Below are 12,212 nucleotides of genomic sequence, written 5' to 3' on the forward strand. Positions count from 1 at the left end.
CTCAATGCAGTAATGCTCTCTCAATGCTCCGCCCCTCAAAACAGTCCCCAAACAAGGTGGTCCAAAAAGTTTACACGAGCAATCGACGTCACACACTCACACACACACAGGCGCGCGCGCTCCCCCTTCCCCCGTTTATCCACGCTCGGTGAAGCCGGGACCAGTCTTGACGTCCTCAATGTGGCTCATCTGCAGCGCGCGCTTCTGATCCTCCTGGTTCCAGCTCTGGCGGCGCTCAAAGGAGGGTTTCCAGCTGTTTGTTGTGGACTCGATGATTGCCGGCGGGGAGGAGGTTTGGTGGTGGTGGTGGTGCGTGGTCGTTGGGGAGGTGGTGTAGTTGGAGATGTCGGGGGTCGCGGCGGCGGTTTGGCTGGTCTTTTGTTCGGATGCCATTCTCGTTTCTTGAGGTTGTATTTACTGGGAGGTCTTTGGAGGGGTATGGTTGTTTGTTGTAGTAGGGTATGGTTTTGAAATGTAGTTGAAGTTTTTCTCTCTTGTTTGCGGTAGACTTTGGGGATCAATGATAATGTTTGAATGGTTGTAGTCCTTTTTGGTCTGCAATGGACAGGTCAGGTTGGTCGAGGGGAGTGTAGGATTGTTTATACTCGGATATGTTGGAATGCTGAGGTTTGATTACACGACAACAGGTGATGCGGAGCAACGGAACCAGGCGAGCATCACGAGAGAGTGGGGGGAGGCGAGGGAAAGCAGATCTTTTAAGCTTCCTACCTTACCTTACACCACGTTATTCTTCCTGTTAGCCTCACTCGTCTCTCTTTCATTCTTCTCCAGGGTCCAATGCGCCTTCCGAATTTGCCTTGCACACGCACACACACACACACATACCACCACCGCACCACATCTTTCCGGATGTGTTTAACCCTCCTGCCCTCCTTGCCTCCCCTCCTCACGCCTCCTCCTACCCCTTTTCGGCGATCGTCGCTGCAGGAAGAAGCGCACAAGGACTAACTATCGGTACCTACCTACCTTAGTGATGGGATGACAAAGTCCAGTTCCAAAAACCCGTTAAAGCATGACATTTGGCTTTGCAACACAGACACACAAACTACCTGCCTGCCTTCAGCATGGGCACACACACGCACAGCAGGTGTGGTGGTGGGATATCTGCATCAGACGATGATCAGATCAGCGGGTTTAGTGCCGTATAAGCCATCTGCCATCATAGCTCCTGTGCTCCTCTGCATTTTATTTTTCCCATGTCCATTGTCGTAAGGTAGGACGAGCTACCGGTGGAGGAGGGGCCAGACATGTCGCCACCGACATCTGTGATCGGAGCAATCGGCGGCTCTCTGCAAGTGAACCTTAGCATCCAATATACCGCGTCTCGAGCACATGTCCTCCGATCACCGCCTTCCCCAGATCATCACCAAGGCGAGGCTGCGCCCTGTTACGTAGATAGCTCCAAGCTACTCTACTAGTAGTTCCTTCGGTACCGAATCCTACTCAACAGAGTACCTAACCACCATGGAAGCTTTTGGCGGTTCATTCTCGTTTGTTAGAGTAAAAAGAGCAGGTAAGTACCTAGGTAGCATGGTAGCAGTCGAATGAAACCAACCACCACCGCCGTCATTGCGGGGTGAAGAAGGGAAAAAAAGTTCGAGACCCCGGCCCAGCCTCAATTTTAGGCTTATCGGATGTTATCGGCAACTATGGTCCGTGCATGATGTGACCGGCCCCACACGAGCTCCGGGGAGCGGCGAACAAAACGACATCACGCTGCAGATTCCGGCTTGCATCTTTTCCTCTTCCTCCTCATTTTGCACGTAAAATAGCTTCTGATTAGTGGTTTATGTCGTGATCAGTTGGTATTCGCGTTCTACTAACCAAGGTAGTTTCCCAAATGCTTGACGAATCACATAATCTTTGATAATTGCAAAGCGGGAAAACGCAGAGTCAGGATCCATGTAATTGGAGTCGAGTGGAATGAGTGTGTTTTTTGGCACGAGCTAGACGCGGCAGGGATGAGCGCGTGACAAGCGTGGACCTCCCTCCAATGCATCTCTAGATGGGCATGGATACGTACACAGCAAAGCTCAGTATAACAAAGAGTCTGTTCATCTGCCAAAAGGACCCTCATCGAATATCAAGTCATGGGCAAAGTCACATAGGTATGCACCACCAGTGTATAGAAGAACATGATTTTATTCGCCAGACCTCTCTGATTGAAGCGAGTCGTCAACTTTTCTAAACCCCTTCCATCCATCCATCCAACCCGTCCCGTCCGCCCGTCCGTCCTACCCGTCATCATTTCCATTTCCGTGACCGGCCTCCCGGCCTCGTCCATTTCATATCCCATCTTTCCTCATTTCTCTTACAACGCATCAAAATCAAGAGGCCCTTCCAAATGACGAACATGCGAGAAGAAGAAAAATCCAGCAAAATCAAGACACACTCCTCGCTTCCAAATCGAATAAACCTGGATGGATCCGCGGGAATGCTGCATGTATCTCGTCTAACGGGGTCGGGGTTGTGGGCGTGTTAAAGGTTTTCTCTGTGTGTGGGAATCGTTGGGATAAAAATAAGGAGGCTCCCCCGAAGGTATAGTAGTTGTGGAATCGTACAGTAGTAATACTTGGGAAGTTCGAAAACAGAAAAAACGCCTTGCGCTATGCAGCCAGTACGCACGAGTCGTTTTGCCCAATGGTGGCTTCAGAGCCAAGGTATCAACAGTAAAAAGGTGTTGTGCAAGAGGAGAATTGACAGGCCTGCGCGGCGTATGCGCGGCATCCGCTCAACCCCAGCAAGGCAAAAATGGGCGTAGGAGCCCCAAAAAATCATGGGATGAAAAGCGAAAGCTGGGGTAAAATTCAAGGTGTACGGGGGCGCTTCCAGTAGTATTGCTAAATTTCGACGTGTCAATTTCAAACCTCTGCATGTCGCGGTCTTTCAAAGCTTACCTTGTGCTGCTTGCGACACGCTCGTAGGCTAGGCTTACGCAGACCGTCTGTCACAGCAAGACGGCGCTGGTCGTCGTCGTCGAACTCGGGGACGTAGTAGTACTCGCTCTCGAGCTGCTTGCCTGCGGCGTCCTTGCCCTGGCGTTGGATGATGCCAATGCATGCCGTCGCCTCGATCAGACTGCGGAGCTGGTCCTTGGTCAAGCCCTTCCGTTCCTCTGACGGCAGATTATTCATGATGGTTGAAAGTGGGTTGGACGACAGACGCGAAAAGGCGAGCTGGTTGACGACATGATTACGGACGGCGGGATTCTCGTAGGGGGGCTCCGCTGCCTTGGGCTCCTCCTCCTCGTCTTCTAGCACCTCCCCCTCCTCTGCCTCCTCTGGCGACTTTGGCGGCGCGGAGATGGGGCTAGAGGGTCTGGACTCGTCGCGGACCGTTGGCAGGCCTGTCCGCTTGAAGGGAGGGAATTTGGGAGAAGAGGTGGTGATGGAGGCCAGACGGTTGGAGATATCTGCGCCAAATGGCCCGAAAGAGTGGACAATCGGGTCGTTCTCCTCGTCGGGGTCGTTCTCGTCCTCTGGTTCACTAAGTTCGGACGAGAAGGAGTTGGTGGCCTCGGTAGCGAAACTCTGGCCAATGATGGTGCCGGAGTCGACCAGCTTGGGAAGCTCGGGCTCATCTGCACTCGAGTCCTCATAGATGTGGACTTCCCCATCTTCCCTGGGCAACAGGGCCTGGAGTCGCTGCGAGCTGCTCAGATGAGCCGTCGGTGAGTCTGGAGACTCGATGCGCGAGGGACGGCGCAAGGGGCTTGACTGCAGGAGGTCGGCGGCGACACGGGCAGCGGAGCGAGGAGGCGAGTCACCCCAGGCAGACTCATCGGGGCTCGCGAGGCGTTCACGACGGTCCCGCTTCGGCCATTGGATCATGACACGGGCGTCCTGAACGTCGAGCATAATTTCAGTTCCTTCTGTTTCGGACGTGAAGGAGTCGCCCTTGAGGAGCTCCCACGTGCGGCCCTGGCAATGGAGCTTCAGCCCGTTCCAGCCATTGCAGATGATTTCAATCTTGTTGGGCTCCAGGGCCGAAGGAGCAGGCACGTACCGGGCCTTGACGTGGATGCGGGAAACGAGGCGGTTGGCGGATAGCTGGTAGTGGGACGAGTTGCTAGAGCGGCCCATGAGGAGGGTTTCGCCATTCTCGTTCAATTCGATGGAGCTGACGGCACCAAGGGGAATGCGTTCGGAGACGGCAGAGAGTGCGCGAGACGGAGCACCAGGTCTTGAGTGGACGCGGGGCGGAGAGGAAGATAGGATGCCGGTACTCGAGGTCGGGATCGGGGTGGGATATTTCAGGTACGCGTTGCTTGCTCCCACCGAAGCAGGACGGGCTTGTCGTTTGGAGGGTCTAGGGAAGCCGGGGGAGGAAGAGAGAGGTTCGAATGCCGGAAGCAGGCTCGGAGCAGGACGTTTGGTGCCGGCCAGAGGAAGCGTGGGCTCCTGGGTCTTTGGTTGGGGCGACGAGTCGAGCATTATGGCGACGACGGCATGCCCAGACGACAAGAGTGAAAGGGCCGGTCCTCGTGTCAAGAAAGACTTGTCTGTTCCTTTGCAGTGTCCCTCCCTCTTCAAGTTTCTTGGAATTGCTTTCCTTGCAAGACGATGTGAGGTGGGCGCGTTTATCTCGGCGCGGGTGTCGCTTCGACTAAGGAATCGGACGTGGGATATTGGCGTTGTGCGGGTAAGCGTGTAAGTGACTCGCTCTTCCGGCAGGAGTTGGTCACCACGCAGGCTGTCGAGGTGATATACAGTAGGGAGGTCTCGAGGTTATAGAAAGAGAGGAGAGAGGCGAAAGCTGCGACAAGTCGATGCTTGAGGGTCTCTAGGATCCAAGCCTGGCCACAAGCATAAACCAGAGAGAAGGGTAAAAATTGTCAAAGTGGTTGCAGGTCTGGTTGAAGGAGGCCTGGTGGTGCGGCCCTGGACCTTTTTGAGGGGGGCCCTGCCCAAAAAAACGGAAGCGTGTCTCTCGCGCGTCCACGTCTCTCCGCGTGTGCTGGGCGCGCGCCGAATTATGCTGTGCAGGACGGGACCTGTAGGCACGTTGTGCTTAGGTACCATGGAGTGGGGAGGGAGGTCGCGTGCCCGCTAAAGGTGGACGGGCTATAGCGTGTAGCTGGACTACCACAGCGGGTAGATGCGCTAAAGATGACCGTGTTTCCAGGCCATGGCCGCTGGACGCGGGCCGCTGTCTGAGCTTGAATCGGCGGTTGCCCGCTAATCTTGGAGTTTAATTGCTGTTCGTTTGCCATTTGTCTGTTCCTCCATCACCAACTCTTTTTCTCTCTCACTCTTACTGAGGCGGTTGTTCTTGAAGTTCATAACCCGCAGACCGCCTCTTCTCTTCCCGTTATTTCGTGTGCAAATCCTGCAGTTTCCAGACCGGACAATGGCCAATATGCCCCTCATCGAGGTCGAGTTCCCCCGATCCAGCCTCCCCGAAATCACGTCTGAGTCTCCTAGTCTCCACCATACACGCTTTTTCTGGGTAAGAGACGAGTAAGACACGGCGAGAGAGAAAAAATCCAATACTGGCCAGTCCCACTTCCGGTGCGCGTCTCTCTTACACCACACACGCACATGCTCTCGATGGTCAGCATTCATCCTTCCTTCCAGCTTATGAACCAAGGTACATTAGTTACAGGGGCACAGGGGCTATCCGTCTAACGGCGAAGAGCGCTGAAGAACACGATTAGCCGCCGCGAAGCACCATACGCCATGGCACCAGTGGAGGAGAGCCCACTCAGTCCAACCATCTAACCCATTCGAACCCCAGCGCAGCCCAAGCCTGACTGGATTGATTGATCTATGCTAACCAGGAAGGTAGCTGAACCAAGGTACCTCGGAATGGCGTGTCGAGGACAAGAACAAGAGGCTTGCAATTTATATTACCAGTACATTAGATAGCTACGGATAGCTGACGTCTCTGTTGTACAAAAGGGCCATGCCTTCCACAAATGTCCGCTGTTCACGGGTCCTTTGTCCATCCCTGGGCCTCACTCAGACCCCCAAATCAAGATATTGCACCGCTTCTCGTCTAAAACCCTCCTTCCAATTCATTGGTTCCGAGCGCGGCCTTTTGCCTTTCCTGCGGCATATCCGCCTTCCCTTTGCTGCCACGAGCGTCATGGATGTGCAAAGTCCGCCCGTCTGGTCAGACTCTGGTTCACATCCATCGACTGGGATGCGGTAACCCAGATCCCACAAGGCACACCCCTAAGCCACTGGCCTGGCTCGCCTCGTTCCAGGCTGACCATGCAATGCAATTCGAAGGGGTTGAAACGAGCATCGCGTTACCGTGTCTGCTGCGCGTATAGTGCCCTTCTAGCCTAGGAACCCTGGAAATGGCGATATAACGTCTGCACACTCTCCCACTTCAAATCTGACGATTGTGGCTCCTTTATCTCTATCGGTAAGCCACGTATCTATCTATGGATATTCTGTAGCCCGTTGCCTTGATGTTGCGAAAATCGACATCCAACGCGTCCGGTGCGAATCTGACTATCTTAGCACGGGGGAAATGAGCTGTCAGGATAGAAACGCCAGACGCACCCGAAAGCCGTGCTGAGCAACCCACGTCTCCCGAACCGTCAATCATCGCGTTCCGGCACCCCGCATCGCTAAAGCAAGTCGCGCTCCCTTAGGCTTCTTCTCACACGACCCGCTGAGGCTTTTGACAGATGATGATCCCGGCGTTCCCAATTGGATTGAAAATCTCGTTGGTATGTGCATACATAGTAGGACCAAGGCAGTCCGGCCCACAACCCACGTTGCCCACACGCCAAGGAGACTCAGAGGTGCCAGGACCCGTTTTCAGACTGAGACAATGCTGCTCGTGTGTCAAGAACCAAGTAATTGAATTAATATTTGTCCGTGGACAGCTTTGATGAATATACAAAGCACTTGGCAATTCTTATATGCATGGTAATTGTGATTGAGAGATATGAGAAGAAAGTGATCCCGAGCGCGCTTGTCTGCTGCTAACCTGGTAGTCAACCGGCTGACTTTGCATTTGAAGACGCGATATCAGCCACTCAACGCGTCAGGACAGGTACAACCCGTGTGCGTTGTGGTCAATATCTGACCGTCAATTCGAGGGGAAATTCTTCCTTCAGGGCCACTGATTTGAACAACTGCTTCAATAGCAGGACAGAACCACCGATATGTGCACTCGAGTCGGCATCCAAGAAACGAGCGGGTCGCGGCGGCGCGATGGTTGCGGTTAAAGACAGTCCTTTACCGAACCCTTCACCTCGGTCAGACCGTATGCACGGACCCATCGGCACCGGCGCCCTGGATCTGCCGACGGGTTATGATCCCTGCCGTTTGGCCAAAAAATTTCTGGACGACGGTCTAAAGATTTCTGGTCGCCCCCACCATCTCTACAGTCGCAGAGATTGAGTGTCGCTTGAAATTTACAGACAGAACAAAACACAAGACGAGCATCAACACCCGTCAACCCCAGCCATGGCTCCCTCAAAGACCGTTGCCGTTGCATCGAAAGATGTTACGCCCTCAATTGACCCCGAACAGGTAAGCTATACTGCCCGTTCTCTCCCCCGTTTGCTACCAGCGCAACCTTTTAAGATTCCCGGATCGCTAACATGCGCGAAACTGCCAGACCCTGAAGGCCTCCAAGGCTCTCTTGGCTCACATCAAAAAGGCCGCCAAGGAAAAGTCCGAAGAATCCGGCAAGAAGAACCTGCTCGCCGACGACAACGAGGACGTCGCCCAGCAGCCCATCTGGCTGACCCTCACGACGAAGCGCCACATCGCCGACAGCGCCCGCCTTAAGCCCGGCAAGATCACCCTCCCTCACCCTCTCAACTCGGACGAGGACTCGACGATATGCCTCATCACCGCCGACCCCCAGCGCGCCTACAAGAACATTGTCGCCTCGGATGAGTTCCCCGAGGCCCTCCGCAAGCGAATCACCCGCGTCGTCGACCTCGGCCACCTGAAATCCAAATTCAAGCAGTACGAGGCCCAGCGCAAGCTCTTTGCCGAGCACGACGTCTTCCTCGCCGATGACCGCATCGTCAACCGTCTGCCCAAGGCCCTCGGCAAGACCTTTTACAAGACCACCGCCAAGCGGCCCATCCCCGTCGTCATCTCCGCCAAGCCCCCCCGCGGCGCCGACGGCAAGCGCGCAAAGCCTCAGCAGCCAAAGACCCCCGGCACCGTTAACGCTGGTACGCCGCAGGACATCGCCGCCGAGGTCGAGAAGGCCATCGGCTCCGCCCTCGTCAGCCTGACCCCGTCAACCAACACCGCCATCCGGATAGGGTACGCCGGCTTCAAGCCCAAGCAGGTCGCCGAGAACGTCACGGCCGTCGTCAACGCCCTCATCGAGAAGTGGGTACCGGAGAAGTGGACCAACGTCAAGAGTATCTACGTAAAGGGCCAGGAGACCGCCGCTCTGCCCATCTGGCTGACGGACGAGCTCTGGCTCGAGGAGAAGGACATTATCGCCGACGACAGCGAGCAGGCCAAGGCTATCAAGGAGAAGGCCAACGTCGGCAAGAAGCGCAAGTCGATCGGGGCCGCCGACGAGGACGAGACCGAGACCGCGACCAAGCCTACGGCTAAGAAGGCTAAGAAGGCAGCCAAGGAGGCGGCGCAGAAGGCCCTCCCCGAGGGCGACGACGAGAACCTCAACAAGCAGATTGCTGAGCGCAAGGAGAAGCTGAAGAAGCAAAAGGCCAAGGCCAAGGCTGCTGTCGACAACTAGGCATGCTTTGAAGACGGAGACTACCGAAAAAAAAATTAGGAGGGATTACGTGCGGGGATTATACCATGCATGGTTTGAGGCGTACGGCGTTGGTTCAGACAAAATAACCATGAGAACTTGTGCTTAGAATTTTATCAATAAGAGCTAGTGTACAATTTTCCCTTTTGCACCACCTTGTTTCATTACCATCGTGTGATTGATTCCCATTACAACTCCTCGAAGACAACCTCGGCCTGCTTCTCAGCCTTGAAGGTCTTCTTGAACGGCCCAAAGAACTCCTGAATGGTCTTGTTGAGCGTCTTATCAGAGATCTGCATGTGCTCGCCGGGGATCTGGCGGAAGCGGAGACCGCCCTTGCGGTCCAGCTCCCTCAGGCCGATCCAGTCCTCCTTGTAAATGGCCCTGGCGCGCAGCGGCAGACTCTCGGTGCCGTTGACCTCCTCAAACCAGGCCGTCTCCTTGGGGATGACGGTCGTGTCGTCCTCAAACATGACCATGACAAAGTTGGCCAGGCTGGCGAGGTTCTTGCCGTACCGGACATTCTTGAGCTCGCGCTCGTTGTTGATGTCGGCCAGGAAGTTGGACGACTCGAGGTACTTTTCGTACTGGTCGGGTTGCGGGTCGCGGTAGTACTGCGCGGGTACCAGACGGTTCTGGACGAAGCCGGACCAGGTGTTGAAGCGCAAGAGGGCCATGGCGCCCTTGCAGAGGTAGTCACCATCGCCGCAGGCGCGGAACTCGACGATGCCGTTGTGCTGGCTGCCGTAGGTGACGAGGGAGCGGACGGGCGGGTTGTTGCAGCGCTCGACGTAGCCTCGCAGGAACTGCCCGCCCTGGCTGAAGCCGATGGCGTCGACGGCGGGCGCGGTGGAGAGGATCGGGTGGGCGGCGAGCTCGGCGCAGACCTCCTCGAGCTGGGTCGTCACGTTGCCGAAGAAGGTGGCGGAGCGGTCGCTGTTGGGGTCAGCGCCGACCTTGATTGTGTAGACAAAGGTGCCCGGGTTGAGCTCCTCGGCTACTTCGCCGAGGCGTTTGATGCCATCGCCGTCGTAAGAGTCGCCGAGACCGTGCCAGACGATGAGCGGGATCGGGTGGTCGTCGGCGTCGTTGGAGAGGGGTCTCTTCGGGGTCGCGGCCGAGTAGGCGGCGGTGGCTAGGTAGCCGACCGTGAGCAGCGTGGGGATGGAGAGGGACTTCATTGCGAATTCTCGTATTCTTCTTTTCTGCTTATCCGCCTAAACTATCAAAGCTGAACTAATGTTATGATGCGGGGGAGCGGCCTATTTCCAGGAGACGTCTTGGTCTTTCTTTGATGTCAAAGGGATGGAGGGATTGTGGCAAAGGGAAAGCTGACGACACCAGGGCCATGGGTTACCTAGGTACAGCTGCGCCGTTGGTTGAGCAGGAGCTTGGCCGTTGCCGCCTCTCTGCAGTGCTGACTTATCGATTGAGCTTCCCATTGGCCACGGACAAAGATGTGGGCTGGGGGATGTTCCGAAAACCCGTCATCTTCAGCAAGCATGCCCGAGTGGTCCGTGCCGTAAAATCACGAGTTTCCCGAGCCTGAAGGAGTTAGCGTCGCAGGAGCTCCAACCTCGACAGCTCCCGGGCGTTTTCTTTGGCCAAGTGCTCTCTCTGACCTAGGCCTGCTAGGCTCCTTGTCAACGTCGGCCAAAGGTCCTGGAGGTCCGACATCCTCCTCCGCCAGGTTCGCAGCAGACTAGAACCAACAGCTATGGTCAAGTCCGTCGGGCCTTTCAAGTGTCGGCCTCGCCCCTGGGAGCTAGTCGCTACCGGATGGCGGTAGAACGGACCTCGATGTTTGGTGACTCGAGTGCTACTCCCCAGCCGTCAACGGCGCAGTGGCGAGTGAATCCCAGGTTGGCGGGATCCCTTGCTCTCTGAAACGCTCTCGGTGCAAGACCAAGATGCACCCAAGAAGGGTCCCATGTTTCACGCATCTCTCCCCTCGCCTCCCCAGCTGACGACGCTGCAGACCGAAGGGTGCATGAAATAGCCTTGTGGCTGGACGACGTTGATCGGCCGATCTTTTCGCGGTCTTGGCTCGGACGGCTGTGTTCGGGCGAACCATTCTGCTGGCGGGACGGTTGGGTGAGGTTGTGTAAGTGGCGGTTCGCGGCCCATAAATATTGGCGACGGCCCTTCTCGAACGGCGCTTGAAACAAGGGAACGGGTATGCTCATCGAACGAAATATCCATCTGCAGAGTCGTCGAGTTTATCTGATCTGAACAACTGCATCTCTACAATCTGCCAACCAAAAATACGACTTTCATCTGCATTGTCTTTTCATCTCTTCCTTTTCGGACGTTTTCTGCATCTTGGACCATCAACCGACCACTATGCAGTTCTCAAAGGTTCTCTACGTCCTCTTCCCGGTCGCCGTTCTGGCGGCACCATTGCAGACGTTCAAGGTCCCGACGCTGGACCCCCATACGGTTGCACCGGAAGTTCCCGCCATCGACCGACGTATTCCTCAGACGGAGGACACTTGCGACGAGTAAGATGGTTCGACGGGGCGGCACCGGGGGCGGATGACGACGGTTCTATCAATATCCTTGAATGCGATGTCAAGGGATGGAGGTGGATACGCCAACCTGTTGCTCGGTGCTACAAGTAGACCAGTGATATGAAAATGTTTGTCTTCTTTCAGCATCTACTTACGCCTACAATGCCACCATTGCTTGACGATTTGTGTTCTCTCAATTACGTTTCAGTACGAGATTGGGTACAGACAATGAAACCAAGCAACACTCCAATATTCTCCTTTCGACCCCTTGTTGTCTAAAGACATGAGGTATGGCACTTGGCTAATCTCCACCTTAGACACCCCCTGTCACTGGTCTTTATGCTCAATTTGCGCAGAGGAGCGTTCAAAAGACGGACTCTCAAGTCCCACTGTCGATACGGCTCGGGTTCAAGGCCTAACCAGCCGCACCTCAACCCCCACCGCGGCTGGAGAGCAGGCTGGCCTCTTCAAGTTTGCTAAGTGGAAACGGAAATATGTTTGAGGGGAGGAACGAGTATTATTGTAATTACCTTATCTTTGGAGGCGGTCTACCGAGCCTGCCTTGGAATAATAGACGCGGAAACACCTGCTGCTTTCTCCTTCACCTCCTGCTTTCAAACCCGACATCTCGACGATCTTCTCGTCGTTGAGTGACCACAGTTTCGCTATACTGCCCCGGCCGTCGTCTTCGTCTCTCGAGCGTATTTATCTCGATATTGACAATCTTAGCATTATTACGAATTTTACAAAGCCGTTGTTGCTCCTACTCTAAAGTCCTGCCCCCTTTCGACGTCTGTACGTCGTACTCGGGATCTACGACTCCAGTCCCTTGCTCAAACTACCTTGCTCTCCATTTACTATCTCAGGTCGCCTTCATTATCGAGCAAATTCATATCTGTCGGCCGACTACAAGCTCAATTTCCGCACCATTTTGCTCTCCCCTTTCCGAACATCATGGCGGACATTATGGCA

General features: G+C 55.1%; 6 protein-coding genes across 6 annotated transcripts; 2 read left to right on the plus strand and 4 right to left on the minus strand.

Annotated features, from left to right (window-relative positions):
• Positions 1 to 135: 135 nt before the first annotated feature.
• Positions 136 to 393, minus strand: CORC01_07347 (uncharacterized protein; the record flags this gene model as incomplete). Its single annotated transcript, XM_022618984.1, has 1 exon — positions 136 to 393. One exon carries the CDS (start codon positions 391 to 393, stop codon positions 136 to 138), a length of 258 nt encoding a protein of 85 aa, XP_022474447.1.
• Positions 394 to 2,882: 2,489 nt separating this feature from the next.
• CORC01_07348 (transcription factor Tos4) lies at positions 2,883 to 4,454 on the minus strand (the record flags this gene model as incomplete). The annotated part of the gene is made up of 1 exon (XM_022618985.1): positions 2,883 to 4,454. One exon carries the CDS (start codon positions 4,452 to 4,454, stop codon positions 2,883 to 2,885), a length of 1,572 nt encoding a protein of 523 aa, XP_022474448.1.
• A 2,994-nt stretch (positions 4,455 to 7,448) lies between these two features.
• On the plus strand, positions 7,449 to 8,712 carry CORC01_07349 (uncharacterized protein; the record flags this gene model as incomplete). The annotated part of the gene is made up of 2 exons (XM_022618986.1): positions 7,449 to 7,514; positions 7,603 to 8,712. 2 exons carry the CDS (start codon positions 7,449 to 7,451, stop codon positions 8,710 to 8,712), a joined length of 1,176 nt encoding a protein of 391 aa, XP_022474449.1.
• Positions 8,713 to 8,918: 206 nt separating this feature from the next.
• Positions 8,919 to 9,911, minus strand: CORC01_07350 (palmitoyl protein thioesterase; the record flags this gene model as incomplete). Its single annotated transcript, XM_022618987.1, has 1 exon — positions 8,919 to 9,911. One exon carries the CDS (start codon positions 9,909 to 9,911, stop codon positions 8,919 to 8,921), a length of 993 nt encoding a protein of 330 aa, XP_022474450.1.
• Positions 9,912 to 10,258: 347 nt separating this feature from the next.
• CORC01_07351 (uncharacterized protein) lies at positions 10,259 to 10,916 on the minus strand (the record flags this gene model as incomplete). The annotated part of the gene is made up of 2 exons (XM_022618988.1): positions 10,259 to 10,432; positions 10,527 to 10,916. The coding sequence occupies 2 exons, from the start codon at positions 10,914 to 10,916 to the stop codon at positions 10,259 to 10,261; spliced, it is 564 nt and encodes a 187-aa protein (XP_022474451.1).
• A 157-nt stretch (positions 10,917 to 11,073) lies between these two features.
• Positions 11,074 to 11,720, plus strand: CORC01_07352 (uncharacterized protein; the record flags this gene model as incomplete). The annotated part of the gene is made up of 2 exons (XM_022618989.1): positions 11,074 to 11,231; positions 11,558 to 11,720. The coding sequence occupies 2 exons, from the start codon at positions 11,074 to 11,076 to the stop codon at positions 11,718 to 11,720; spliced, it is 321 nt and encodes a 106-aa protein (XP_022474452.1).
• Positions 11,721 to 12,212: the final 492 nt, after the last annotated feature.

This window comes from Colletotrichum orchidophilum, assembly GCF_001831195.1.
Source record: "Colletotrichum orchidophilum strain IMI 309357 chromosome Unknown Scaffold_59.1, whole genome shotgun sequence".
Lineage (NCBI taxonomy): Eukaryota > Fungi > Ascomycota > Sordariomycetes > Glomerellales > Glomerellaceae > Colletotrichum > Colletotrichum orchidophilum.